Source organism: Lepisma saccharinum (assembly GCF_977018435.1).
Source record: "Lepisma saccharinum chromosome 12 unlocalized genomic scaffold, izLepSacc3.1 SUPER_12_unloc_1, whole genome shotgun sequence".
Lineage (NCBI taxonomy): Eukaryota > Metazoa > Arthropoda > Insecta > Zygentoma > Lepismatidae > Lepisma > Lepisma saccharinum.
Window position 1 is genome coordinate 16681249 of NW_028142891.1, and position 27881 is coordinate 16709129.

A 27881-nucleotide genomic window follows, 5' to 3' on the forward strand; every position below is an offset into this window, starting at 1 on the left:
TAAAGTGAAAAAAGCATCAAGTATAAAGTATAAACGTAAACGTAAAATAAAAATAAAATGAAATAATAATAATAACAGAAATAAAAATATAAGAAAATAACGTGTTATGTGGCCTTGAGGCTCGTAATTTCATGTTTCTCGGTATAAACAAACAAAAAAGCTCTTTAAGCACCTTTGGCATTAAAAAAATTCTTCAGTTCATAATTTAAATGTTCTTCCCATAGCTGAAAGGAGTACACAGTAAAAAAAGGAGAGGGTTTTAAAAAAATAAAGCAAACAGTGAATAAAAATCAGACATACTTATGTTTCTTGAGAGTTTCTTTGGCCCAAGATGATGCTCCTTCCAGATTGTCATAATGCTTATTGTAAAAGCAGAAATTATCTGCAAGTTCACGTCTCACTATTGCTTCTTCAAGAAAAGAATCCACACTTTCTGAATAGCTCTTTTTATACCCCTTCACAACAAGAGCAGCACGCTGAACTGACAACTGCCCTGGAAAGCATGTGTTCAAGTAAAATAATAATACTAATCATAAATTCTAGTAGATATACAGGGTGTTTAAAAAGTAACGGAACCGAGACTTTGAACATACATAACTTTTACACAAAACGGGAATAGAGACATGAAAAACTAACCGACCTATCTTTTTGTACAATAAATTTCAACACTTTTATTTCATTTCGGCATTGAATGAATAACACAGCCAGATGTTGGACATACCTGATGCTGTCCTCTGACACAACCAATGTTGCCAATACACCTCGTAATTAACTTCATAAATAATCTGTAATGCATAAAATGTGTAACGATTTTTATCAATTTGATAAATATCTAGAGAGACCATCGAAAATTTTAGCAAGTGAGTACACAGCTGTCTCTTATCCATTTTTCATTTTACTTCATGGAAAAAAGATTTTACACCTTAGTAACCTTTTCCCCCCTTACTGAACATTCATGTAGAGCATGATTTTCATGTTTAATGTTTAAAAAATATCCACACAGGCAAAGTTAATACCCAGTGTAACATTCATGTCTCTATATCTTCCTGTACAAAAGTTACGTACATTCAAAGTCTCCATTACGTGACTTTTCGAACACGCTGTATGCAATGACACAGGTATGTTAAAAAATTACACTATACTGTAATGAAAGTTTTTATCACATTAATAATCAGGACTGAGCCGGTACCGATTGGAATTGGTTGAATTTTCTTTTCCCATAACAAATGATTTTTACTGGCTACATGGGTGGAGAAGAGCAACACTTAGTCTGTCAACATTTGCCGTTTTCAAAGGTCCTTTCACCCTTTCTTGTGACAGGTTAGGATGCCAGCACAAAATGTTCCATGTAGATTTTCCGAGAAATGCTGCATAAACCTCAGCCCTCTTGGGAAACAGATGACAAGAAAGGTGAACCCAAACCCGACCTCGAAGGCCTGTACGGAAATAAAATAAACCATTCATTGCCAATTCATACTTGCAAACTAATGGAGGAAAAAAAAAGATGGACAGTTTTAAACCAGCGTGGACTAAATGTAGGTTGCATTATCAATAAACATTAAAGTGTGTCAGATTCAAGGGTTGATATACTACATAATTTGTAGTCTGTGCGAAGCTGCACAGTTATCAATGTTCAACTGTTTTGTTCTCTTGACCTTTTTGTTCAGCACTTGTGTCTGTCCAAGCAAGATGGTATAATAAAATTCTTGGCATAGAAACTGCGACGTTCTTCATTAACCTAACACTAACATCCCCCCAAACTCCCTAGGGAGGGGCCTCAGCAACCGGGCAGGCCGCAGGCAGCGGATAGCGAAAGACCATCAGATATGATTGTTAGGTGCAAATAAGCAATTCTGGATTGAGGCGACAGTGTCAGCAGGGTCTGGAGAGGGTAGTTCAGGCAGAACAACTGAATAAAACTTCTGGAAAGCTCTATGATGACACTGCGACATGGTGAGAAAGTGCCACCATTAAAAAAACACTGCCACTGATGCCTTGCAGGTAAGGGAGGGGACCGCCCCCCCCCCCCCCAAAGGCTAAAGGAAGGAAACCCTGACAGAAAACTGAGGGGCAGGAAGGGCTCCGAATGTACAGTAATGCCAACCCACCGAGGGGAGAAAACCCTATACAGTCTATCCAATGGAAGGAAGTGTCTCATGCAGACACCATAGTTTTAGTAAAACAATTTCCAGTTCATAAGTCCACAACATGTAGATAAACTGAGCTAATAGTGTCATTTAGGGAAGAAATGAAAGGGTGCATGGCAGTAGCATATACCGGTAACATATGGTCAGGGCTAAATAATCTTTCAAAGATATCTCTTCATAAATTTCCTATTGATCTAGGACACTGAAATTTTTGGTTTCAAGCTGCCAGGCATGAAAATTGGAAGCTGACAAACAGACTCTGCAGTAATCACTATGAATATGTGGGCTGTAAAGCGTCTGTAGTGGTACCAGAAAATAATGTCATCCAAATCCCGCCTTCAGCAAATCATCAACAGTTGAGAAATTCCAAATGATAGTGTTTTAAAAAATGTTATTCTTCATGGTTTCTGCACTATAAGTGTCTGCAATTTCTTGAAATTATACGACGCACGCTTTTAGAAGCGATATCGAGTGGAGCCATGCAGAGGGTGTGCGTGGCGATCACCCAATGGCAGGAGTGCAGCGTTGTACAGTTAGGAGACTGCGGCGCGGAAGTTAAAAGCAGTGTTCTGTATTTTTCTTGCGCGCGAGAAGTTTTCATAAAACTCGCCACTTTAAGGTTTATCATAAGATGGGGAAAGACATTTTGAACCTGACTGTCCAAGTCCCATGAATTTCCGTAGCCTACAGCCGGAGTTATCGTTCCTTGAAGAAACAAGGGAAACATCACTTTTCATTTCCTTCCGCCTGTTTTTTTCGTTGCCACCGTGTTGACGCAGCTGAGTTGTTGTGTCTAGGGAAAACTGTGGGTGTTAAATTCGCCTCGATATAAACAATGACCCTTCATTGTTCAGGGCGTTCTCGAACATCGAAAGCCTGGGTGAGTTTGAGTTCAGCGTTTTCGTAGCAAGGCTGGTGTAAAATTATTCGCTCATCTTTCACTCGTGCGGCACAAAGAACAGTTTATGAAAAGATTAAATACAGCCCTTTCATGCGATAGTGTGTGTTCTTTTTATTTTAAATAATGTCACTCTCAAAACTTAGCACCAGTAGTACAGGCACCAAGGGTGCAAAATCTAATCATTAACCTCCAGGAGAGTGATTCGGAAATGAGTGAAATCAGTGACACGGAGACCCATGGGCGTCCGGGAGGGGGGCCGAGAGGGGGCCATGGCCCCCCTGGAAAATGAAAGTCAACCAAAAATTATATATTTTTCACATATAATTTCATTACAGTCACAATAATATGTGTTAATTATTACATGACTATGATATTCAAATTTAAGCAATGTTTTTGAGGGAACAACACTATTATGGAGGAAAATGTGCCTTGTTTGCCCCCCTGGAAAAAAACACCTTCCTTGCCCCTCCCTGGAAAAAATCCTGCGAACGTCCATGCGGAGACCGAGGAAGACGACGAGAGCGGTGATGAATAAATAAATACCTTCAAGCTTCTCTCAGGTATGGGTTTCTCGTATATGCTACAGTGATATGATATTATAATCCTGTGTAGAAATATTCAATATATTATTTCACTGTACTCATATGTACCGTGCATGCATTATCAAAAATAATGGACACATCGCGAATTTTTTGTCCTTCCCTTGCGCTAGCAGTTAGTTTGGCAACAGCGCAGTAGCACTGGCTGGGTATTGGCCGAACTCATGTTCCTTCTAAAAGCGTGCACCGTATAGCAGTCTTGATTTGAGAAATGCAAAGACAATCACTTGGGGTCAGGAATAGTGTATAGAATTTGAGATTCTTAGTCTCAGGAAACTTTTAATATTTCATGCACTGAAGATTTTCTGATTTAGTTGGGAAAATACCATTTATTTTGCCCCAAATGCCCATCCTGATCTGAAACGAAATTGTAGGCATACTTTAAGCACCTGTCTTGTGTAGATGCAAATACTTTCAATTGAATATGCATAAATATGGCAACATGCAACAGCAGGCAGTAAATGGATGTCATGCTGAATAACTACATATTCTTCCCAGTTGCTCATCCAATGTATCTGGAAAACTGTCTTTTCCTCATCATTGAGTACTTATATGCAATACACTATACAACCAAAAGTCACTGGACACCCAAGTGAGCGTGGTGGTAGTGTCATGGTCAGGGGATGTTTTTCCTGGTTTGGGCTTGAGCCATAATTGGCCAATGGCAACATGAACATTGATGTTTATGAGGACATTTTAGACAACAGCATGCTGCAAACACTGGGCCAAGAGTTTGGAATGGGCCCTTTTCTCTATCATCACGATAATGCCCCTGTCCATAAAGCAGGTCCACTGCATCGTGGTTTGAGGACAATCAAGTGGATGTGCTTAGCTGGCCCGCTCAAAGTCCCGACTGGAACCCCATTCAACATCTTTACGATGAACTGGAGTGCCAGTTGCGTGCCAGACCCACTCCACCGAAAATCACCCTTGAACTATTTATGAGGCTACAGGATGAATGGGAAAAAAATCCACCAGAACTTAGTGGAAAGCTTCCCCCCTTAAAGTAAATGCTGTAATAATAGCAAAAGGAGGTCCGACATTTTATTGGTTACCTGGCTGGCATCTTTGGAATGAACAGCACTGGGTGTCCGGTGACTTTTGGCTGTATAGTGTACATTTTATATGACACACAAGAGAAAAAGATCCACAAGTATGTACCTGAATTGCCAACCTACAATAACATTTATACCAAACTGGAACTTACTGGGCTAAAATTTCACAAACGATTGTGCCATTCGATTTGCTTTGGTTTACTCGTGGATATCACCCCCCCCCCCTCAAAAAAAGTACAAGATTGTAACAATACACATGGAAATAATCGCTGGAGTGTTAGGAACAAGAAAATAATTGCATTATTATCATATGATCAATAGAACACGACTTGTACCCCCAAAACGACATGTCTGCGCGCCACTGACTCAAGTCTCGAATTTCAACAAAATGCATAGTTACCCCATGATGCGCTTTGAGATTTTCGATGGATAAAAAAGGATTTACAAGTTTTGGATTTTCAAAGAACTGCAGATCGGACGCTAATTGCTGTAGACAGACAAATGATATATCGTTTTACTCGGAATGAACCATAGATTCGGACAATATAAAATTATGCACATTGAGTGTATATATGGATGAAGGGGGGGGGGGGAGAGGAACTGGAAAATTCCAAAAACTCAGAAAAATGCCCCTCTGCCCCTGAAAACAAATTACAGATATTGTCAAAATACACATGGAAATGATGGCTGGCATGTCTGGAACAAGAAAATAATTGCACTATTATGATATGAACAATATAACACGACTTGTACCCGCAAAACGATATGTCTGTACGCTACTGATCCATTCAGCAAAATGTGCAGTTACCTTGAAACGACTGTAGGTCCGAAGCTAATTGCCCTAGACGGATGAATCAAGTACAGTTATACGCCGAATGAACCATAGATTCGGACTACATACAAGTTATGCACATTGAGTGTATATATGGATGCGGGGAGAGGGAAGGAACCGGAAACTTCCAAAATTTCTGAAGAAAAATGTCCCTTCCCCACTGGACAACAAAGTACAGGACATTGTCAAAATACACATGGAAATGATCGCTGGCACGTCTGGAACAAGAAAATAATTGCACTATTATCATACGAGCAATAGAACATGACTTGTCCCCCCCAAACGACATGTCTATGCGCCACTGACTCAGTTTCAAAGGAAGCTGCTTTTTCCCGCCACCCCCCCCTTTTTATGGAAGAACAAGAATTAGTATGACTCTGTAACTAGCCTTTGCTATTTTAAACTGAATTATACAAGTATCAGTATAGGTGACTACTCTAGGACCATAATAAAATTCAAGTATAGTTCCCAGTTTTCAAGACGAACTTTATAGAAAATCAAAGATACAAACAGATGTTTTCTCCATTTCAGCCTTATATATTACCGTCTCTCACCACCCACACACACACAAATATATTAACAATATTAAGGGTCCATGTGATTCCAACGTATACAAAAATTCTAATTTAATTAAATTAAACAGTGCATACATTTCAAATATTCAATTTAAGGTGTCATTTCACATACTCAGACTCGAAATATATCTACAAGCACAAATCACAAATGTTACAGGATATACAAATCTACGAAAAATTGTTAATTGTACATGAATTTCAAGATCAATTTTAACTAATGAGCTTCGTTCTGTCAGATACATTGTTCTGCAAAGGACACTAACAAAGTAAAATAATTGAGAGAATTCTGTGTCATTTTCACACGCAGCATTATTTTCCTTCCTCGATAAAAATAAAAACTAAACTGTGAAAAAAATTGCCTCAAGGAGTTAATACATATAAATTCAATGGGATTTGGACTAATAAAAGTTTCAATTTTTCACGTCTACGCAGAATTCAAGCTATTAACGGTGGGTAGGAATCGGTCAGGGTATCAACAAATGGCGGTATCAACTCAGCCCCAGTAAATATGGAAGTGATATAAAAGAAAACCACTTACCAAAATGAAACCAGGGAGAGAGATTGCTCAACGCATTGACTGTTGGATCATTCCTTTTTGAAGCAAACAATTTCAAACGGTTCTTGCAAAAATCTTCCAACTGCAGAAGTCCTGTTTGAGTTCCAGGTACGGCCCAATCCACTTCATCAACTGTGCGGTTGACTTCCAGGGACTCTTCAGCTGCACACCAATCAACTGGCTAAATAACAAGACAATATACATAAAAATGATGTGACTATAAGCTGATAATTGACATGTACATACAGGGTGTCTGAAAAGACAAACGAGACTTTGAAAGAATGTAACAAAAAAATAGAGATATGATAGGTATGTTAGTATTTTTGCATGATAAATTTCAACTATTTCTTTTATCTCCGAATTGATTGAATAAGATAGCCAGATGTTGGGCACACATTTCACTTCCCTCTGACACAACCAATGTTGCCAGTGCACATTGTAATTTCGAAAAACATGCATTTTTATGAATATGTCATAATCAAACCCATAAACAGCATCTAATGCATAAAAAAATTATTGGTATTTTAAAATTCCATAAATACCCAGAGACCATCAATACACATAAAAAATAACAAGTTAATACACATACAAGGTTCATTTCTCATCTACAAAAGTTACGTACCTTCAAAATCTCGGTTACGTGACTTTTTGGATGCCCTGTATAAATAGTCTGTAACTTTGCATGTACAAAATGAATGAATAAATGGGTTTTGGGTTCATTGGCATCGTTCAAAGTATACAAGGAGAAACCCTCAGTACGAGAGAACAGGTGCTCTCTTGAAACAAAGTGTTAGAATTCATATAGTTTAAAACACCAGACAATGGATAGTGCCCAATTAACACTGCATGCTAAAAAAAACATCTTATACAAAATCTAAGGATGGGACAGATTGATTGGTTCTCAAAATATATATGGGTCGATATGGTCATATCAGTGTACCAGTTTATCAATCTGATATGTATATAAATATCTTACAGTTTAGTGCAATATTGTGCCATTTTGTTATAATTTTTATGATATAAACATAATAGTCTCCACTCCGTACTTTCTAAAAAAGTGAATGTCTAAAAATGCAGCTTATTTTGCATTGCAAAGGCTTGCTTCATCTAGTAACATACATTTATTAAGGAGGTCAATGAACCATTTGGAATTTTACATTGGATCAGCAGAATATCGTTATCAGTAGATCTTATGTTGGCAATTTATTGGTTTTCATTGATTGATTTGCTTTATTTTACTTCGCTTTTTTGCCGCTTTTGGCTAATTTGCAAAGATGTGGATGAGTGGTGACATGATGAAATTGATGAATGGACACTCACAAACATCCATGCCCAGACTGGGATTCGAACCAAGGACATCTGGCATCATCAGCACGATGTGCTAACCACTTTGCTTTGCGATATTTGCTTATGAGTCTATGTGTAAAAGTGCTGTACTTTGGAACTCTCTGTTTATCGCATTATAAATACTGTTCGAAATAAATAAATAAAATAAAATAATAAACAAATTATTGAGTGGGATCGAGGCCCGCGGGCTAACGCCACTGTCTAGGCAGGAACTAATCCAATCCATGTGCAGACTAGAGAATATTCTAGTAAGACATTTTTAACATCTTATTGTAAACAATTTACAATACTGCATTGTTGGTGTGTAACAATGCTTTCGATTCAACTGTTTCCATAGGACTCAAGCTACTAAAGAACTGTCCAAAATAAATTCAAGTGGTCGCTAATAACAGATTGGCTTTTGATGCAACTTTGACCGAGATAAAACCAATAGGAAATCAAGGAAAGATTGAAAGGTAAGTAAGTTTCATATAATAATATAAAACATGTAAATATATTCTTTAAAAAATTCTCAGTTTCACTGACATCAGATTATTAGTGATCAGTTGAAAATCATCTTGATTAAAAATGATCCATATGTTAGTACATGAAAATATGAAATGACAAAAAAAAAATAAATGCACGTAACATACCTTATCAGAACTGTATACAAATTATGCATTGAATATTCCATGTTGTTCCATTTTCAAAACCTAAGTTTGTTGTGTAAGTTAAGATTCAAATGTTAACAAACATACTTATACACAAATTGACAAACAAAAAATGTAGCTCATCTGGCATTTTGTTGTTTTAAAGTTCAAGCTTGCTTTGAATAGTGAAAAATGTAGAAGGGAGTTTGGTATACTGTAAGGTATTGCTGTATGAAACACAGTAGTATTATTTATATTCCGTAATGTTTGAAAATAGATTGGGGAGGACGTTTGTAACACAATTTTTAAGGTTTTAGCTAATATTTCCTTCAAAGGTCTGCCTGGACAAGATGAAATTTCCTAAAAATGGTCACATTTATCAATATAATTCTATAAAATACCAATCTGAAACATTTTATTAGATGTTGACTGGTAGTTCTCGTTTAAATTATTTTCATGCCTTTTCACTTTGGTTACTCTTAAGTCCCAGTCACACACATTTAAAATAACACTTTCATATTTTACAAAACTGTACATGATACTGTTCAACTCTAATTATGGAAAATATTTTTTTTGTTCCCTCCCCCCCAGATTTAGTGTGTAACGGTCCACATAAATTTTGCTTGAAGTTTGTCATTTTGTGATGTAAGCATAGTTGAGCATTGTCTAAGAAGGCGCTTGACTGAACCAATCAATTTTTGCAGATTTTAAATTCTTTGTTAATACCTAATTTTAGTGTACCGAAACCGAAAGAAACATTAGTACTGAAATATCATCCATCTTAGATTGAAGAATGAAATAAATCAACTGAATGAGCCCTTTGTTTTGTTGTCTCCAAGCTTAGAAAGAGTCAAACTACCAGTTTCAGAAATTGGAAACATTATTGTATCTTTGTGTGTGTTATTTCATTATTTTTCCAACCCTGATGTGCAAACAAAATAATTAGCAATTAAACTATTGGTTAGTTTAAGTTTTATTAATGTTATGTCAATAATGGCATTATAATAAACACTACCTACATGTATTACATAAAACTTGACCATGGAAAGTACATGGTACCTACAAGCAAAAATAGCAAATTATACAATGTTTGAAAACTTTGAAACTGTGTGGATAACATTCAGATATATCCTGTAGATGCAGCTAAACAGTACAATTACACACTTTGCACTATTTCTTAAGGAAAAGTTGTGGTACAACATGAATAGTCCAAAATAATACTTTTTCTCTTCTCAGGAGAAGTTTCTGTATGTTTCCAGACTTGAAGACAGCCTGAGGGAACAGCAAAGTCTGACTTCTATGTTCGACTCCAGGACGTCTCCTAAGAAGCCAATGAACTGGTTGAAGAGAATCCAGTGAAAAGGCAAATGGCAAGAGGAGTACCATACAAGCAGTAGGTGAGAATCCTTTTCTATTTCCTACTTATATACAGTGAACGGGGGAGACGGGAGATGATATCCCCTGTTGTATATACAGGAGTCACCGTAGGGAGCAAGAGTGGTCTCTGGCTGCTTAGAGGCCGCTGAAGTCGCCGTAGGGAGCAACTGGAGACCACACTTACTCACTATTGTGACTCCAGCCACCTCTAAGCAGCCGGAGTCACCATAGAGAGTAAGGGTGGTCTCCGGCTGCTGTATGGCAGCTGGAGTCACCATAATGAGTAGGAGTTGTATTTGGTGGATATGCTAGTTCACACTCCAAGTCCCCTCTTAGTCCTCAGTTATTAGCCCATAGTTTATGTTTTCTTTTTTTGAAGTGCGAGTGTATCTATGTTCCGTGAGTTTGTGCATGTGAGGGAGCCTCTCTTGTCCCTTTCGGCACTCACTACAGGGGGTTGGATACCGTGCACCTCTTCTGCTATACCATTACTGCATTGCCTGGGAACTCATTCCCAAGTGAAGGGATTTGACGGGAAGGAGGGTGGTAGGCGTGAAGGCACCAAAACATCCCCCTCCGACCTGGGCTCCCCCATTGTCCAGGATCTCCTCGGCAGTGTTAGTTTTCTCCCCAGGGAAACTGGGTGGCCCAAAGGGATCCCAAGAAGGAGACCTTGAAGGGGCCCAGGGGAACCCTGAAGGAGCCCAGGGGGACTAAAGGGCCTAGGAGGCACTTAGGTCTTGGAGGAGGGAGGCTCAAGGAGTCAGTGAGGGAACATGTAAGGCAGAGAAACCCATCAGAGAGTGAAACTCCAGTTCCGTGGGAGCATGGCCCACGCAAAAAAAAAGGAGAGGATCGAGGAGTGCAGCATACACAAGTAAGTTTCTTTAAAAGTTTTTGTTTGGTATAGTATACATGGAAAATGTGTGTCTGTTGTAAAACAATATGAACTAGGTTGCAAAATCATTTAAAACTTGTGGGGGGGAGGAAGGTAAAAAGGTAAAGTGCTCCCCTGTGCTTAGCACCAAGCCATGAAGGCATGTAGGGGTGTTGGGGTAACGCCCCACACTTTCTTGATCCGGTTGTGAGTGGGGGTCATGTGATCAGCATCACACCCCTGACTGCCTTTACCCCACAGGGTTTCCTCCAGGTACCCATGTCATTCGATTCTGGGTGGGTGCCAGGGTCGCTTCCAATGTTTTCTAACGTTAGAAAAGTTCCCGGATTTGAACCGGCCAGGGATCGAACCCGGGACCTTTAGCATGGTAGTCAGATGGGTTACTGACTAAGCCACAGCGGCCATGGAGGGGAGGAAGATCTTAATGAATTATTACATGATAGGAAATGTAAATCACTATTACATATATATTCTATCAGATATGCATAAAGTAGCAAACTAATTCCATCACTAACCGGTTAAAAATGTCAATAAATTACACACTATTTGGAATGGTTTTATTATGTATAAGTTTATGTTTAGTTTCTGCTTTCTATTAATAGTAAATACTTTTATTTTCATAATATATTTGTCTTGAATTCTTGTTTTACTTTTACTGTGCACATATTGTTACTGGTGTACACAATTTGTTAATGGTCTCTTGATAGAAAGAGAGAGAGAAAGCATGCAAACATACAGAAACATATCCTTTTTGTGTTTATTTTCAATATTATTTTTAGTAAAATATATTTGAAGTCAAAACTGATTGCTTATATTGAGGTTACAACAATCCCCCCCCTGGAAATTTTTGTTGGGGGATATTTAAGGGCAAGATTTTTTGGGGACATCCCCCCCCCCATAACCCCATTGATTTGAATGGAGAAATATATTCGATACAACAATTTCTGTAGAATTAGTCACATTCAAATGTTGATTAAGAATTCAAACACAAACATGCACCCAAGCACAGTTGTTTTTTAGGGTAAAATTAGTATTTAGTTTACACATGCATTTTGTATGTGCAGCTTGATCACTGAAATAAAATTCCACCTTGCAGTATTTTAGTCAACAAATTTCAGGTTCTGACAAAGTGTAATGAATTAGAAGAATATGGTTCTAGGTAAAGAGATGCAGAACGTGATAAACAGAAGATCTGTACAGTATAACTTGAACCTAAAAGCCTATATACTTGATTAGAGAGGATTTCTTTCTGCTTGTATTTTGCATTGAAAATAATTTAAAGTTTTTATTTCAGAGTGAAGAGAGATGTCCTACAAGATGAATGCATCACTGGACTAAACTCGCCTCATCAGATCCCAGATGCAACTGTACTTCACAGGAGAAATAAATGTTTAACATTAGCAAGCAACCTTCGATGTTTATTACTATAGTGCTTTTGTAGGGTAAGAAAGACATATCTATCAGATGCAGAGGCTGTGCAGAGTGGGGTGTAGATATAATGTATTTTTCTAGTAACATGAGATTTTAATAACAGCCAGGGGATATTTGAAGATGAGTTGCCTCGAAAATGCATAACCTGAAATTGTTAATGTTAAATGAAAAACGTCTATTCAAATGAAAATATAACTACAGTAATGTCTCGCTTATCTGACATAAATGGGCCGGCAGAATGTCGGATAAGCAAAAATGTCGGATAATAGGGAGGTTTTAAGAAAAAGCCTATTAAACGTCAAACTAATGTTATAATTTTACAAATTATGAACCTAATGCAGTAATCATGTTTTACAACAATACAGAATAATACAGACAATAATACAAACAATACAGAGAAACCAAAAATAGAGTACGCTCATGCTCGCAACTTGCAGTTCTTGTTGCCAATTGATGATTTTCTTTTCGGGTGGTATGTCGGAAAATACGGAAGGTTAGATAAACGAGACTCTACTGTATAAGTAAACAAAACTATTTATCTAAGGTTAATAAATATACTGTATTTACTCGAATACCCCGTGCACTTTTTTTCCTTACAAAACTTACAAAAGTGGCAGAAAATGGGGATGCGCGGCTTACTCGAGTATAGAGCTTATCACCAGGTGTAAACAATTTATCCTGCAGAGGTATGCAACCCGTTATACAAGCTTAGGAGAGAAGGAGTGGAGGTCAAGATGTTATCTCACAGTCTGTGTTCTTGGAAAGAAAACCAAACACGTTTGCCATAATTTGTGTATCAAGTGGAAAAAATCATTCTACATATGTCCTGGTTTAATTAAATCACGGTTCTCTCTCCCTGCATTGCTCCCCCTCCTCCTCCTCCTTCAAAAAAATGGGTCAACTTGATTCATGAAAAGCTTGCAGACAGAAGGGAAAAGAATATTCTCCTTTGCTTCTTCCAAGGGAATCATTCTGCAGTCACACTGGCGCTGGATGTTTACATCTGACCAGTCTGGGAAGTTGTAAGGCTTGTTTTGTGTTGCAGAGACTCATTTGAGTACCTTCCTTCTTATCTTGCTTCACAGATGGATGCTAAAAGCAAGATGACCACTAAAGGAAGAAGATTGCGATATTTTACAGCACATGAAAAGTTACGCCTCATTCAAGAAGCGGAGGAAATTGGAAATCGGTGCTACTGGTGAAAAATATGATATAAATAAGAGCTGTGTGAGATTTTGGAGAAAAAAAGCAAATACTGCTAAACACGTGTGGCGATTGGAGAGCTTTTCGAGGACAAAAGGCTAAATTTCCAGAAATAGAAGGGAAGCTGCATCACTATGTTTGTGAAAAACGACAATTTGGATTTGCAGTTTCTGCAGAAATGTGTCAATTGAAGGCTGTTTCACTGGCAAAAGAACTTGGAGTTCATGGTTTTAAAGCAAGTCGGGGTTGGATTGTCAGGTTTTTTAGATGATGCAATCTACAAAAGTTACAAAGAAGAACAACTTTAGCCCAGTGACTTCCTGATGCATTTGAAGATAAAATCCTACGTTTCCAACCTTATGTGATAAATTTTAGGAAAAAAAATTCAAATCTTCTGTCACAAATCGGTAATGCGGATCAAACCCCAGTTTATTTTGAAATGCCATTGTTCTTGAGTGAACTGGTGGATATGAAAAACAATGATGCACAGTGATATTGTGTGTTACAACAGATGGAAGAAAACTTCCACCATATATTGTGCTAAAGAGAAGAACAGTTCCTAAAATTAGTGTCCAAGGAGTTTTTGTGCAAGCACAAGAAAAAGTTTGGATGGATGGAAGCCTAATTCAGGATTAGATCAAGCGTGTGTGGCAAAACCGACCTGGAGCACTTTCAAACATGATCGTAATGGACAGTTTCCATGGCCATACAACCCCTGCAGTTAAGCATCTTCTAGATTCAAAAAACACCGACCAAGTGATATTTCCTGGAGGCTTAACATCAGTTTTGCAACCCCTTGATGTGTGTATAAATTGGCCTTTCAAAACTGCTCTAAAGGAACAATATACAAATTGGATTTCCATTTTTTATTACTTTTATGAATAAAAAAATACAATTTGTATGTCATGGTTTTGTGAAGTAAATGTCTAAATAAGTTCATTTTTAAAGTAAATCATCTTGAATCACTTGGTTACATACATTAATTGAGGAGGTGAATGAATGTTCTGCAAGAATCACTTGCAATTTTGCATTGGCTCAGTTATCGGAATCAGTAAATTTTATATCAGTAGTCTATCAGTACTGGGAAATACTTCATATCAATTCACTTTCTGAAATCAAAGTAAATGAAGAATCCCTGTGCACTACTGTTACAGATATCTGTCTGAGTTAACACCTTTTCCAACTGTGTTGCAGTGCACAACATAACATTCCAAACATACCACATACAGAACAAATATTTTCACACTTTTCAGAAACAGAAATTTATAAATGCAAATGGACACAATATCAAAAAAATAAACATATGTTACAAGCCTGTGTCTTCAAAGCAGCTTGTGTGAAGAAAATCAACCAGTATGAGCATATTCAATCCCTTCAGAGGTACTTCAATGTGACTCATTGATCAATTAGGTGTTTTTCCCTGAGATTTTACTATTTTCAAATTCCTTGAGATTTCCAGGTTTTCCAGATATTTCCAGGTGTGTGGGAATCCTGGAAATCTTTATTTATCATGGTACAACACAGTGAAATTTAAAAATACATCTCCCCCAGTCAACAATCCCAACATACAAGAACTTACAAACACAGCAGGACCACACTGACATCTTCCGGCAGACACAGTGAGTAGCGCCACAGGAACTTCAACCGCGTCCCCTTCGTCGCTCCTCGACCAGCCCTGATGATGATTCCAAGATGGAATCGAAAGCTTGGAAGAACTCCTAAAGTGTATTTTATTGAACTGTTTGTGTGTGTTTTTATTGTTTTTAACAATAAATTTAATGTTTGTTCGTTGCTCTAATTCAAGTTCAGACATTCTCTGGCAAATTTTCGAACTTAATTATCAGATGAAGTACAGTTTTAAGTATTTACCTCACACACATATTTTCATTAAAGGAAAATTTAAACTTAACTTAAACTTACCTCAGATTTTACCTTAGCAGGATACGGGTGCGTTACAACTGGTGGGAAATGCGTGAGGAACTCAGGCAGCTTGCTTGTTATTTTCCCTCGTATGGTTCGTGCTGCATACTCTTGCTTATCAGAAGCCACCCAGCATGGGACAATATTGTGAGCATCCACCTATCAGATGATACAAATTAGGGATGGGGCAGATTAATCGGTACTCTATCGGTATCGGCCGATATAGGCCCATCGGTGTATCAGTTTATCGGTAAAACTACTGATTATTTTACCGATCCGATATATGTATAAATATCTTATAATTTAGTGCAAAATGCTACCATTTTGTTATAATTTTTATGGATAATCACCATGCCATACTTTTTTTTTTTAAAAAAAGTTAATATCTAAATATGCACCTTCTTACCTTCTAAATATGCATCACTGGATACACATGTATCAAGGAGGTCAATGAACCATTCAGCTCTTCAAGGAACATTTGGAATTTTATATCACATCAGTAGAATATCGGTTATCGGTATTGGTCAATTTTATATTTGTACTTTATCGGTATCTGCCAAAATATCGTATCGGCCCATCCCTACAATAAATAAAGTACTGCTTCAACAGAACTTCACCCTTAAAGGACATGGGTGTAACAGCAGGTATTTCCCCTAAGAATGGCTTGCGACACCGATAGGAGGTACATGGCAGCCAGGCCATGTAAGATAACAAATTATTTTATAATTTGCCTGCATAGGGGTCCGATGAATTTCAAATTTCATGTAAAAGAATAGTTACTTTCCCCTTTTTTTCTTCTTTTAACTGATTATGGAGGTTCTTTTTTCCATCAGGCCCAAAGAATACTGAACAAAACGAGGTATCATTTGTACCTCTAACGTTCTTAGTCCTGGAAATATAAATTTTCATTTACAAGCATGCAGAATTTCAATTTTCCCACTGAAAAAATGCTCAGCATTAGTGCAAATACCTGGAAAATCAACCTCTGTGTCTAAGTGTTAATAAAAACCAACTGAAGCAGGTGATCATTGATGGTCCCCAACAAAAAACAAATTGTCCAGTTGAAATTTATTTACCAAATTCAAAATATTAACAAAAATAAAATGACTCTATTTGATAAGCAAGAAACAAACTTGTGTGCATCTATTAAACATTTCTAAACTTACATATAATAAAAAATAAATTTGTAGAAGATTGATTAAGTTTGAAATTAAATCTCTCTTCCAATAAATGGGGGTAGTGGTAACGTTGTTGCCTTGTAATCAAGAGGTCACTGGTTCAGTTCCCGATGGAGGCACCTAGTGATTGATTGAGTTGGTCTTTTAAGTCCAGTTTATGCACAGTAAAGTTAATCGGGACTGGACTTACAGTTTAAAGTGGGATCTGAACCAATATGTGCCACCACCAGGTATCAAACCTGGGACCCTTGATTACAAGGGAATGACGCTACCACTGCACCATCAGGGAGGCCTGAGGCACATAGTGGTTTGCATCCCACTTTAAACTTTAGGTCCAGTCCCTATTAGCCTATCTGTGTATAAAGTGAACTTAAAACACAATAAATGGAGAGTTTATTTTACATGTTACCTTAAGGGTTTTAGATTATATTCAAATTCAACTTAAACAATAAATGCTCTTAGCATACTAAAATAAATTGGCCCAAGTTTCTCAAATACAATATACCCAAATACTTGAACAAGACACCATTATGTTTTCTGAACACTTTTAGTTGTCTCTAAAGGCGGTCAAAATAAGGTTTCAGAATGTAATACTTCGCTTTTCTACCATTTTTGGTTAATCGCGAATATGAATATGAGTGATGATATTTATGAAGTTGATGAAGGGACACTCATAAAGAACACCCGTGCTAACGCTGGGATACAAACCAGGGACCTCTGTCGTCTTGGTGCGCTGTGCAAACCACTCTGACACGGAGGTGGGTGGATGATCCAACTATCGTACACTCTACTGACATAACAGTGCCGATTAGTAATTCAGACCACTGTTTATTGCATCTTGGAATGGTGATAAACATTTTAAAATAATTTTGTCCAGAGACCATTCGATGTTAATGAGTTTTCAAATGAATCCTAAACATTTCCATTGACACAATATTAAGCAGTTAGATACTAACAAAAAAATAATGATAATAAAAAAAGAATAGTTTTGCGCGTTAAGTGGTAGAGCAGCCACAGGCTGAACTTCTACCACAAGGACTTCACCAACTTATTTGACAAAAACTGTGTTGATCTTTTAGTTTTTAATGCACATCGCTGTTCGTGCGATAAATTATACAATGCAATGGTCATTAAGAAATGGTATATTTGAGTTTGGTAAAGTTACGTCAGTCAATATTGCATATTGTAGCATCACATAGCACGAGTGGCACGAGAGCGAAGAACCGGGTAGGAATTCTACCGCTGTCGTCTGCTTCAGAAGGCAGGAAGGGTCACGTGAACCAATCACGTAGCCCTCTGCTCCATACGCTGGCGTACGAGAGAGCATTTACGCACGTGCTGTAGAGATCCAAGCCTGTCCAAGCTTTCCCTCCAGAAAGACAGCAAGGAATATAGGCTTTCCCTCCAGAAAGACAGCAAGGAATATAGAGTTCTTTACGCTGAACCTGCCTAGCGTCCAGGCAGGCAAGGCATTGAAAAAAATGGTGGAACGAGTGTTGTTGTTAGTGGAACGTTGCAAGCGGATCGCGAAAAATAGCTATTATAATGCCATGAAGGTCAGACATATATGAAATTAGTCAAGATTTACTTTATATTTACAGCATTTACATATTTTTGAAATTTTAAATCTGGGAATGCTGGGCGTATGGGCATACTATAATGCTATGCCACTGCTCTTAACCCTTAAAGGACGGGCAGTGACATGGGTGTCACAAGCAGCTTTTTCTCGTAGTATGTTACTTTTTTAATATACTGTAACTAGAATAATGATTGGAGATACATGTTTTGAGTTTTGCATGAGTCTAGGATATGTAATTAACAATTGGTAAATATAAAATATGAAATATCAAATTTCATTTAGAAGCATGCAGAATTTCAAATTTCCCGCTGAAAACACGCTCAGTTGTAGAGCATTGAAATTGTTTTTTCTCTGAAAGTATTAGCAATAAGTGCATAAATTTTTCCACATACCAGGTATTATGTTGGTACCTATTGGGAGATTCACGTCCTTGCGTAGCCTGCATCAGGGTCTGATGATTTTCAAATTACATGCAAAAGAAACAGTTACTTAACCTTTATTTCTTCTTCATCTTCTAACCGATTATGGATTCTTTTCCCATCAGGACTATAGCCCAAAGTATACTGAACAAAAAGAGGTATCATTTGTACCTCTAACGTTCATAGTTCCGGAAATATAAAATTTCATTTAGAAGCATGCAGAATTTCAAATTTCTCGCTGAAAACATGCTCTGTGTTAGTGCAAATACCTGGAAAATCAGCCTTGGCATCTAAGAGTTAATGTTAATAGGTCGCATCACGTAATTGTAGATTTAGCTGTTAGGTGGTAGTATAATGCAGTTAATGCAAACATGGTGTGCACTGGTGAACACAAAGCATTTTGCATCTTAGCATTTGCTAAATGTGAGTTGGTTGTGATGGTACAATTGAGATTTCATACAAAATATTGAACAGAAGCATGTACACACAAGATAATTTGTGCATGGTACAAGTACAAGGAGACTGCCTGTGTGTGTGATAGGAACTTGCTTTCAGGATTGATGTCTGCCGTATCACCAAGCGTGCACATATCGAGCACCTGCAAGGTACAGTCCAAACTTGGAGAGATTCTTTATGTACTGATATGCACCTCTTTACTGTATGTGTTATAGTTCTTGTACTATAAACGTTTGAAACCCCAGAGGGAATTATGAAACACCCTGTATAAGATATGGAAAGAAAGGAAGCAAGACACTTCACCCTGCTGTACAATATCAAAACCTTGCTACTATAAGCAAAACGAAGTGAAGAATTGTGCTGAAGTCCTATGTAGAAACTTTCAGCGAAAAATGCAGGCTTGACCGTGACTCGAACCTGGGTCTCTGGCATACCGTGCCATTTCTCTAACCACTGAGTTACCGCTTGCCTGATTTTTTGCTGTCGCTGTTTAACCTGTGTGGAATCGTCTCTGCCAGTGCTACCACAATGGGATCTGTTTCCTTTCAAACACAGCAGACTTCAATCTTGCCTGGTTCCTCCCAGCGTAGAGATGTTAATTATTGAAGATTAGGCACACACAGGAGATGTACTATGTAGAAATTTACAGCGAAAAATGCAAGCTCGACCAGGAACAGCTACGTACCTCCACACCTGCAAGTCCGGAGACGTTATTCCCTTCATTGACTACCAAATTGCCTTCTTTCTTTACTCCTTGAAACAAAAAGTTTTCATTTGTTCCTCAAGAAATCTACTGTTATGATGCACAACCAGTAACATATTCAATAATGTAAATTAACAGGTGTAAGTTAAATCATGGAGGAACACCACGGAGCATGATTCTATCATGCACTTCCATCTGAAGTGTTTGTCAGTTCAGCACATGACCTGCCTATATAGCACATGTATAAGGTAAGTAAGCAGGTAAAGTAAGTCTGGACCCATAGGAAAAAATATGTAGAATTACAGAGTTTGTTCAAAGTGTTCGCTATTGTATCAGATACACAGTTAAAGAAAAAATCTCCCCTCCTGGAACACTTCATGGATAACAGCTGCAGAAATTTGCTGACATGCCTGCACAGTACGTTCTTTAAGAAGGAGAATGTTCTGGATTTTGACCTTGTGCACCATGCCTTTTAGGTACATAAATAATAATAAGGCAAAACAGCTTGTAAAGGCCAGGGCCTACCTACCAACAGCCAGCTTAACTCCCATCTGCTGAGGTGTGAGATCACCCAACCAGTTACAGGGTGAAGTGTGGTCAGCACGATGAACCCCAATCGTCGTCGTAGGTTTCCATGACTGGGTTACGCTACTCATTCATAGCTCCCCAATTTCCTAACGATGGTGGGTGACCACAGGTCACATACGAGGCTGAAATCTCAGAAGAAAAGTTGTTAGCTTCCCCCCAAAAAAAGAAAAAAAAAGATTCTCTCTTGCTCTCTCTGATTCTCTCTCTTCTCTTGCTCTCTCTCTCTCCTTCAAAAAGAGGAGAAATTCTCTCTTCTTCTCTCTCTCTCTCCCTTTGATACCACTCTTTTTCTCTCTCTTCCTCTGTTTCTTCTCTTTCCCTTTCTCTCTCTTTCTTCCCTTATTGTCACCCTCCCCTCCCCTCCACTACTCTATCTCTCTCTCTCTCTCCCTTCCTCTCCTTTTCTCTTTCTTCCTCCCTTTCTTAAAAAACAAACAAACAAACAAACAGGAGACTCAAACCTAAACGTGTTCCATAGCCAGAGCCCAAAGCATCATGGCTTGACTGGACATGGCCTTTAGGTAGCCCCATAAAACCAAACTGAGTGGAGTGAGATCTGGGTTCCTCGGAGGTCACTTCATCCATCCTCAGCATGCGTGAAACTGTGTGTTAAGGTACCATAAGCACGTAATGGGGAGGGGTGCCATCTTGTTGAAAACTCCCATAGTTTCAGACTTACGCGACACCCTGCAGTATACTTATGAAAAAATATTGGGGAAAAAAAATAATTACCTGGCACAATGGAACACTATCAGGTAGCTTATTTTTCACATCTTGTACCCACTTCATGGGAACTCTAAGAGGAGAAAAGTCAGTAACCACTGCTCCTATTTGGTTGTTATTCACGAAGGTTGGAAGGACATTTTGAGCCTGCCCTATGAGCAAATGGAACTCAATGCCAAGACTCTGGCACTCTTGTTGGACTTCTTGCAAACCTGAAGATAATTAATGAGAAATATATATTAACACCATTGTCACTTCCCTTTATTTTTCATATTTATCAAAATTAAATATAAAGTCATTCTAATTGTGTGCATTGCTTTCTGGCAATTCGTTTACTAGCTTTTAAGACTGAAATTAACAAACGTAAAATTATTTGCTCAAATTCTGTTGCATGAATAATTTTCGTTTTAAAATCAAATTTTCCATCAGCAGATTTTACAATATCTAATGTGCACATGTGGCATCTAACAAAACCAGATTTGGGCAGAAGTCCTTTTCGTACCCAGCAGCGGTAACCTGGAATTCACTCCTGACTAAGGTCAAACTCAGTACCAGCAAAGTGCAGTTCTGTCGTTTTCTACGTTCACATGCCTATAAATTCTAACTCCAGTAACATTACTTTCAGTGCTTCACCCTGCCCCCCCCCCCCACACAACACCACCATTCCCACCACACACATATGTTTTAAAATTTTCACCCATGTGCTTCGAACATTAATTTCATACACACTCATACCCTAACCCACACACCTTTACATTTTCCTTTCTTCTAAATGTGTATAACTCTCAAACTTTCATTATTTCATTGCTATTATAGAACACTTTACACTGTATATTCATGTAAATTCATCTCATTTTCCTTACATGTAGCTTTTGTATATGCTTTACCACATAGGGCATCAAGTCATTATTTGCATTAATATTGTTCTAAATGAAATGTTGTATGGTTTAATTGTAACCCTATTGAGATAATAATAATAATAAGTTTTAGTGTTGTGGAGTGGTTAAGATTGGTTTATTTTTTGTTTTTACATCTTTAAAATCTTTGTATATGTACACAGAGTGGAATCCCAATTCAGGGTAGGTCAAAAAACGAAATTTTTCCAGACATGTTTATCATCATCATTTTTGCTTTTTAACCTTGTATTTTTCAATTAAATATATAATCCGTTAATTATTATGAATATTCGCTTTCACAACTTTCATTTAGCAAATTTCATTCTACATACACAAGAACACATGGAAATTCAAAGAGTAAAATGTAAAAGTACAATCGGCATCAAATGTATTGGGTTACAATGACGTGCATCTATCCTTCAGGCTAAGGTAACAGAGGTACAATATTTCACCCTAACAGATCTCCACAATATATAAACAACAAAAAAGTTCAATAACCATACAAAATTTTTCATTTTGTGGTGATGCCAACAAGACTAAGATCTATAAAATAATAGACGATAACCTCATCTTCACCAACAATTTCCGATAATTATTATTACATTGTCAATGTAGTTTAGTTATTAGTTCAGATAGTATCTGGACTGCAAGTTTTAATTTGATATTCTTTCAAATATCCAGTATTATAAAAGTGAAAATTCATTATAGAAATTTGAAGGAACCATAATTTTGCACAAGACTGAGAATCATAAGAATGAAAGAAACAACTTTCTAAACTGAATCTCTTTTTGGGAGTGGAATCGCAAGAACCGAATCCAGAAGTGAACTGCTTGTTCATTTCACAACTTTTTCTCTTGCAGACTCCAAAATGCATGTAAATTCCAGATGATGTGCAAAATTCCCTGACATTTTCCTGTTTTCCAGGTTTTTCGGATGCATAGCAACCCTGCAATTGTAGAGAGTGTTTCAAAAGTCACGCAACCCAAACTTTGATCGCCTGTAACATGAACATCGTACAAGATATTTACACTGGGTTTCATGCATTATAAAGCCTCATCTGGTGAGATACAGTTTACTCTGTAGAGAAAATTCTATAAATTAATAAATGGTGGAAGGCAGCATTAAAAATTTTCCAGAAATGCACTTTTCATAACAAGATGTCTGATGACTGGTGATACGTTTATCTGTCATTTGCGACCAATACAAGTCATGCACAGCATTTGATGTGTTTGAGACAGGCGATTATATGGCATAATTGAAAAAGTGCCATTTTTAGGGACATATTACCTTAGCTGGCAACACTAGCACATCAAAATTTTGTAAAAAGACGCAAGAAACATGTGCATTAATATAGGCCATAATGAAAAATCAGGTGTAAATATCTCTTACTGTTTTCATGTTACAGAGAATCAAAGTTTGGGTTGCATGACTTTGGAACATTCTGCATAATTGGGATTCCACTCTATAACTGATGTGCCAATTACAAATCCCCATCGGTCTTTCTACGCTTTCCCCCAAGATCTTAATTTTCGGCTCTCTGAGAAGAAACACAGCTGCCTCGAGAAACCAGCGTTTGTTCCCATGAACTCTCATATATCACCACCCCTACTTCAAGGTGAAGGAAACAGTGTGTCCGGCAATAAATTCCCATATCTGTACCGTACAAATCCATCTAAACTCTGGTTCATGTCAAGATAATTTCGGCTCCAGCTATCGAGATGATTTCGGCCGAGAAGGAGCTAATCACCTGGGACTTCAGGCATTTAAAATTTAAAGACTTTTTCCCCTGTAGGAAACAAAGATCCTCTGTCCTCGCGAGAGTTTGCAGCTGGCCAGGCTCGGATTCTAGACAATCACCCTACACATGGCAGCCTGGACGAGACGTCATAAATTCCACGACCACTGCCCGCTAGTCTGGCTCATTGACAGTGGATTGACAAGAGTAAATAGCACAGAATCTTGAACTCCAACCCTGCCAGAACATTTCTTTTCGTATATCCTCGCTTCGATGCAATTTCGACAGCAAAGGAAGGAATAACTTTACTGAAGTGTCCGAGTTGTGTGCGATAAAATTTGAGCTGAGAGCCATTAAAATTAATTAGAACAGATGCTTTTCATTCCTCGAGATCAGCTCTCAAACAAGGTGCTATTGTGTTTGTGTGCTACGCGAATATGGCCCCTATCACCCCCGTGTGTTACGATTATCGCCCCTACATACAGAAGTGACCACGTGTGGGCGGAGCAAAAAGTTCAACGACCAATAGAGTGAAGGACAATTCTTGGGAGAACGGAAAGAAAAGAGGAAGTAAGGACTTAGCAAGGAGAGTGGAAAGTTACAGTTCGATAGACACATTTCGATTTGGCAGTTCGACATTCAATTTTTAGAGAGACAGTTTTAGAACATTCACAGTTAAAACTTTCAGCACCTTTATAGGTCAGAGAGAAGTTGTTTTATCTACTCTGGACCATGCATAGAGTCCTAGCTTTGTGATTTCAAACTTCTTTAACGTAACTGGTTAGGTATGGTGCTCGAGACATAGCGTTTATGTACGTATAACGCCGACCATCAGCGGTCTGCGTTTCTCACTTGTTTAGATCCGGTGCATTCTGGGTCTGTGACAGTGTGTTTTTCTTATGGTGCCTCCGTAGGAGAGAGAGATTGTAAGTATATCGACAGAAATGTATTAAACATTATTTTGTAACGTATTTCAGTGTCCAGTGTTCTGATTTCCGATTCCTAAATTCATGATAAAATCATGATAAATTTGGCTTGTAAACGTAGACCGATGAAAAGGGAACTTTATCGTCTTTTTTCCATCGGCCGAATTTTGGACCGTGACTAATTTAATGGTACATTTTAATTTCTCCTAGCAAGAAAGAACGTCCATGCCTTATAAATAACCCAAACGTTGATTCGAACCCTAAACGCCACCTTTTCTTCTTTTTTTTTTAATCATTTGCTATAAATGGCTTTTCCCGAACAGGGACTTGTTTACAAAGCCAAGTTGTCATTTGTTATGTACTGCTAATATTCTAAATTTGCCCTAAGTTTTAATAGAAATCAGGACACTACGGTAGTTTTTGCATGCCTCGCGAGTGAACTAACTTCCGAGTAGCATAAGTTAATAAAGTGGAAACAACGAGTTGACAATATTATTGAAAAGCACATACGTAAAAAGTGAAAGTACAAGTAAAGGGGAACTATGGAGCTAAAAGCTAATTTTGAGGGCGAGATAACTTAATCGCTACCGTGAAAATGAAGTATGATAAATAAATAGACGACTATGCATTAAAATTTTCTAGTGTTGTTTTTATAATGCCAGTGGGCAAAGTTAGGTTGATTTCATAATTAATTAAAGTGAAAATTGCAACAGAAAAATGGCATTGACCTTGGAAGAGCTTAGGGACACCCTAATGGAAATGCTCAAAGCTAATAGTGAAAAGTTAGACTCATTACAAAGGGGAAATGAAGAATTGATAAACCAAATAGATGAGTGTAGGGATGAAAATAGTTCTAAATTAGATGCATCCCCAGATTGTTATGATGAAGTGCTAGTTGTAGACAAAGTGAATGATGATGAATTAATTGTTAGTGAGGTACAGCAGGCAGAAGTTAGGCCTAATGATGATAATGCTATTGTTATGGATTTTGATAGAGCTAGGAAGCATAAGTTTGCTATTAGTAATAGAGTAACTTTTGAGCTAGGAGTGAGGGGGGATATGACCCACTTTAAGAAGATTATTGCTGATGAATTAAGGCTAATTGAGTATGGTGAAATAGGATGGATGTACCGTAATGGGAAGGTTAGGAGTAGGCTGCGTAGCTTTGAAAGTTTGAAGATTAATGAGAGAAGGGGAATAAGGGAGAAAGTAGAGAATAATGGCAAGAATAATGCATCTACATTAATGATAGCTCAAGGTAGCAAGTACGTGAATGAATTAATGGAACCCCTCTTTAATTTGCCTGCCAGCAAGGAACTGGTCAAGGGCAGTAAATGGTCCAAAGCTAGCATTAACCTAACCAGCAATGAAAGTATGAAACCATTCATGAATCTTAACTGTAGCCAAGACACTAAAGCATATCTTTTTAGCATTCTAGTAGACGAAGCTAATGTAGCATTGAGCAACATCCGTACGGCTCTGCGTAATGTCAGAGGTAAAGAACGGCACGACGTTTCCGCCTCGTTTCGTAACCATGTAGGCCAGACAACACCCAACATGCATAAAATATTTCAAGTATGGAAGGGTAACAGAAAAAAGAAGAGAGGTAAAGTACACAAATGTACCAGTAGGTAAGAGACCAGATTTTTATGATGACTGTGCAATGTACACACTTTATACACCAATATAAGTGTAAATAATGAACAATTTCTTCCAAAATTAATTTTTTCAGTAACTTCGTAGCTGCGGAACAGCTGAAACACCACATACTTCTTACCAACATACAGTTTTTGAGTTGTTTACAAAACAAAAGCTAAATTAGATCAGAAATTAGCTGTATTTTACAAATTTTTCTGCAAGATGGCATAGCAGCCACTATGATTATCATTTTTTGAATGAATAGAAACTTTGCATACCAGAATTATTGGTACCAGTAGTGTTTTAGACTACCAAGATATTCTAATACATTTATAGAGTAGATAAAATGATGAGAAGAATTTTAAAACTGTATAATTGGAGAAATATGAGGAAAGATGTCAGATCTTATGTTGCAGACTGCATTACATGTCAAAGTACCAAAGATAACACACACCCACCTAGAGAAACGCTATTAATGCACAGTATGGAAGGTAGAGATATTGTTTTGTTCATAGATATTCAGGGCCCATTACCAAGGGGTAAGAGAGGTGAAAGATTCTTACTAACTATTAAAAATGCAAAAACTAGGTTTCTAACCGCTTACACATTACGTAACAGTACTACCGACAGCATACTACGGAAGCTAATTGATATCTATTTTTTACATTTCGGGATCCCAAATTTAATAGTAAGTGACAATGGAGTTCAGTTCAAGGCAAATAAATATGTACAGTCATTAGCCTCTCTAGGCATAAAGGTTGCTTACACCCCGGTATACAAACCGAGCAGTAACCTAGTAGAGAGGATACACAAAGATTTGAACCGGCTTATGCGAGTGGTCTGTGAGGGCGCGCATAATGCTTGGCCAGAGCACGTCACCAAAGTTGTTAACTTGTTGAATGGAAGTGTCAACCATTCCACTGGTTTTGCACCCATAGAGCTTCAATTAAATTATCCCATAGACAATGCGGTAAGAACACACTTTGATTTGCCAGCTGGTGAAGAGATGAACTGGGAACATAAGCTGTACATGGCTAATATTAATACAACAGGTGAAAGGAACAAAAGAAACACCAGGATAAATGCACAATTGTCCCAAAGGCAAAGTGTCTCTGTAGGTAACTTAATCTTTTTGAAAACACACTTTCTTAGTAGCTTATTGGATGCCATAACCAGGAAATACTGCAATACCTTCTCCGGTCCTTATTACTGCTACCAGGAGGAGAGAGTTGATGTGTTCACGCTGTTGGACTGCTGTACCGGCCAGATGGTAACCAATCAGCATGTGGAGAACATGAAGCTATGGCACTGTACCGAAGGTAAAAGGACATTGTACCTCAGGATGTTGAAGGGTAAGAGACCAGATCTTTTTCCACAGGATGTTAATGATACACATGTTACATAACACACATACTTTTCTAAGGGAAGTCCTCTTAAAGGACTGGAGGCTGGGAGACTCTTTTACACTTGATTCTCAGGATGGCGTAAATAGAATCTTGTTCTTTACTTCTCCTTCAACCTTAAAATTGGTTCTTAAAAACAATATTTGGCTTATCTTTCATTTTCCAAA

General features: G+C 37.8%; 1 protein-coding gene across 3 annotated transcripts in view; it reads right to left on the reverse strand.

The window, feature by feature from the left end:
- The window catches only part of LOC145982202 (deoxyribodipyrimidine photo-lyase-like), a 95200-nt gene that overhangs the window by 22945 nt on the left and 44374 nt on the right, over window positions 1–27881 (reverse strand). For all 3 annotated transcript variants that reach the window (XM_083115774.1, XM_083115772.1, XM_083115773.1), the window contains exons 5-8: window positions 21126–21328; window positions 15471–15629; window positions 6648–6846; window positions 301–493 (exon numbers count right to left, since the gene is read on the reverse strand). In XM_083115774.1, coding sequence (XP_082971900.1) covers window positions 301–493; window positions 6648–6846; window positions 15471–15629; window positions 21126–21328 — 754 coding nt within the window. The remainder of the gene's footprint in view (window positions 1–300; window positions 494–6647; window positions 6847–15470; window positions 15630–21125; window positions 21329–27881) is intronic.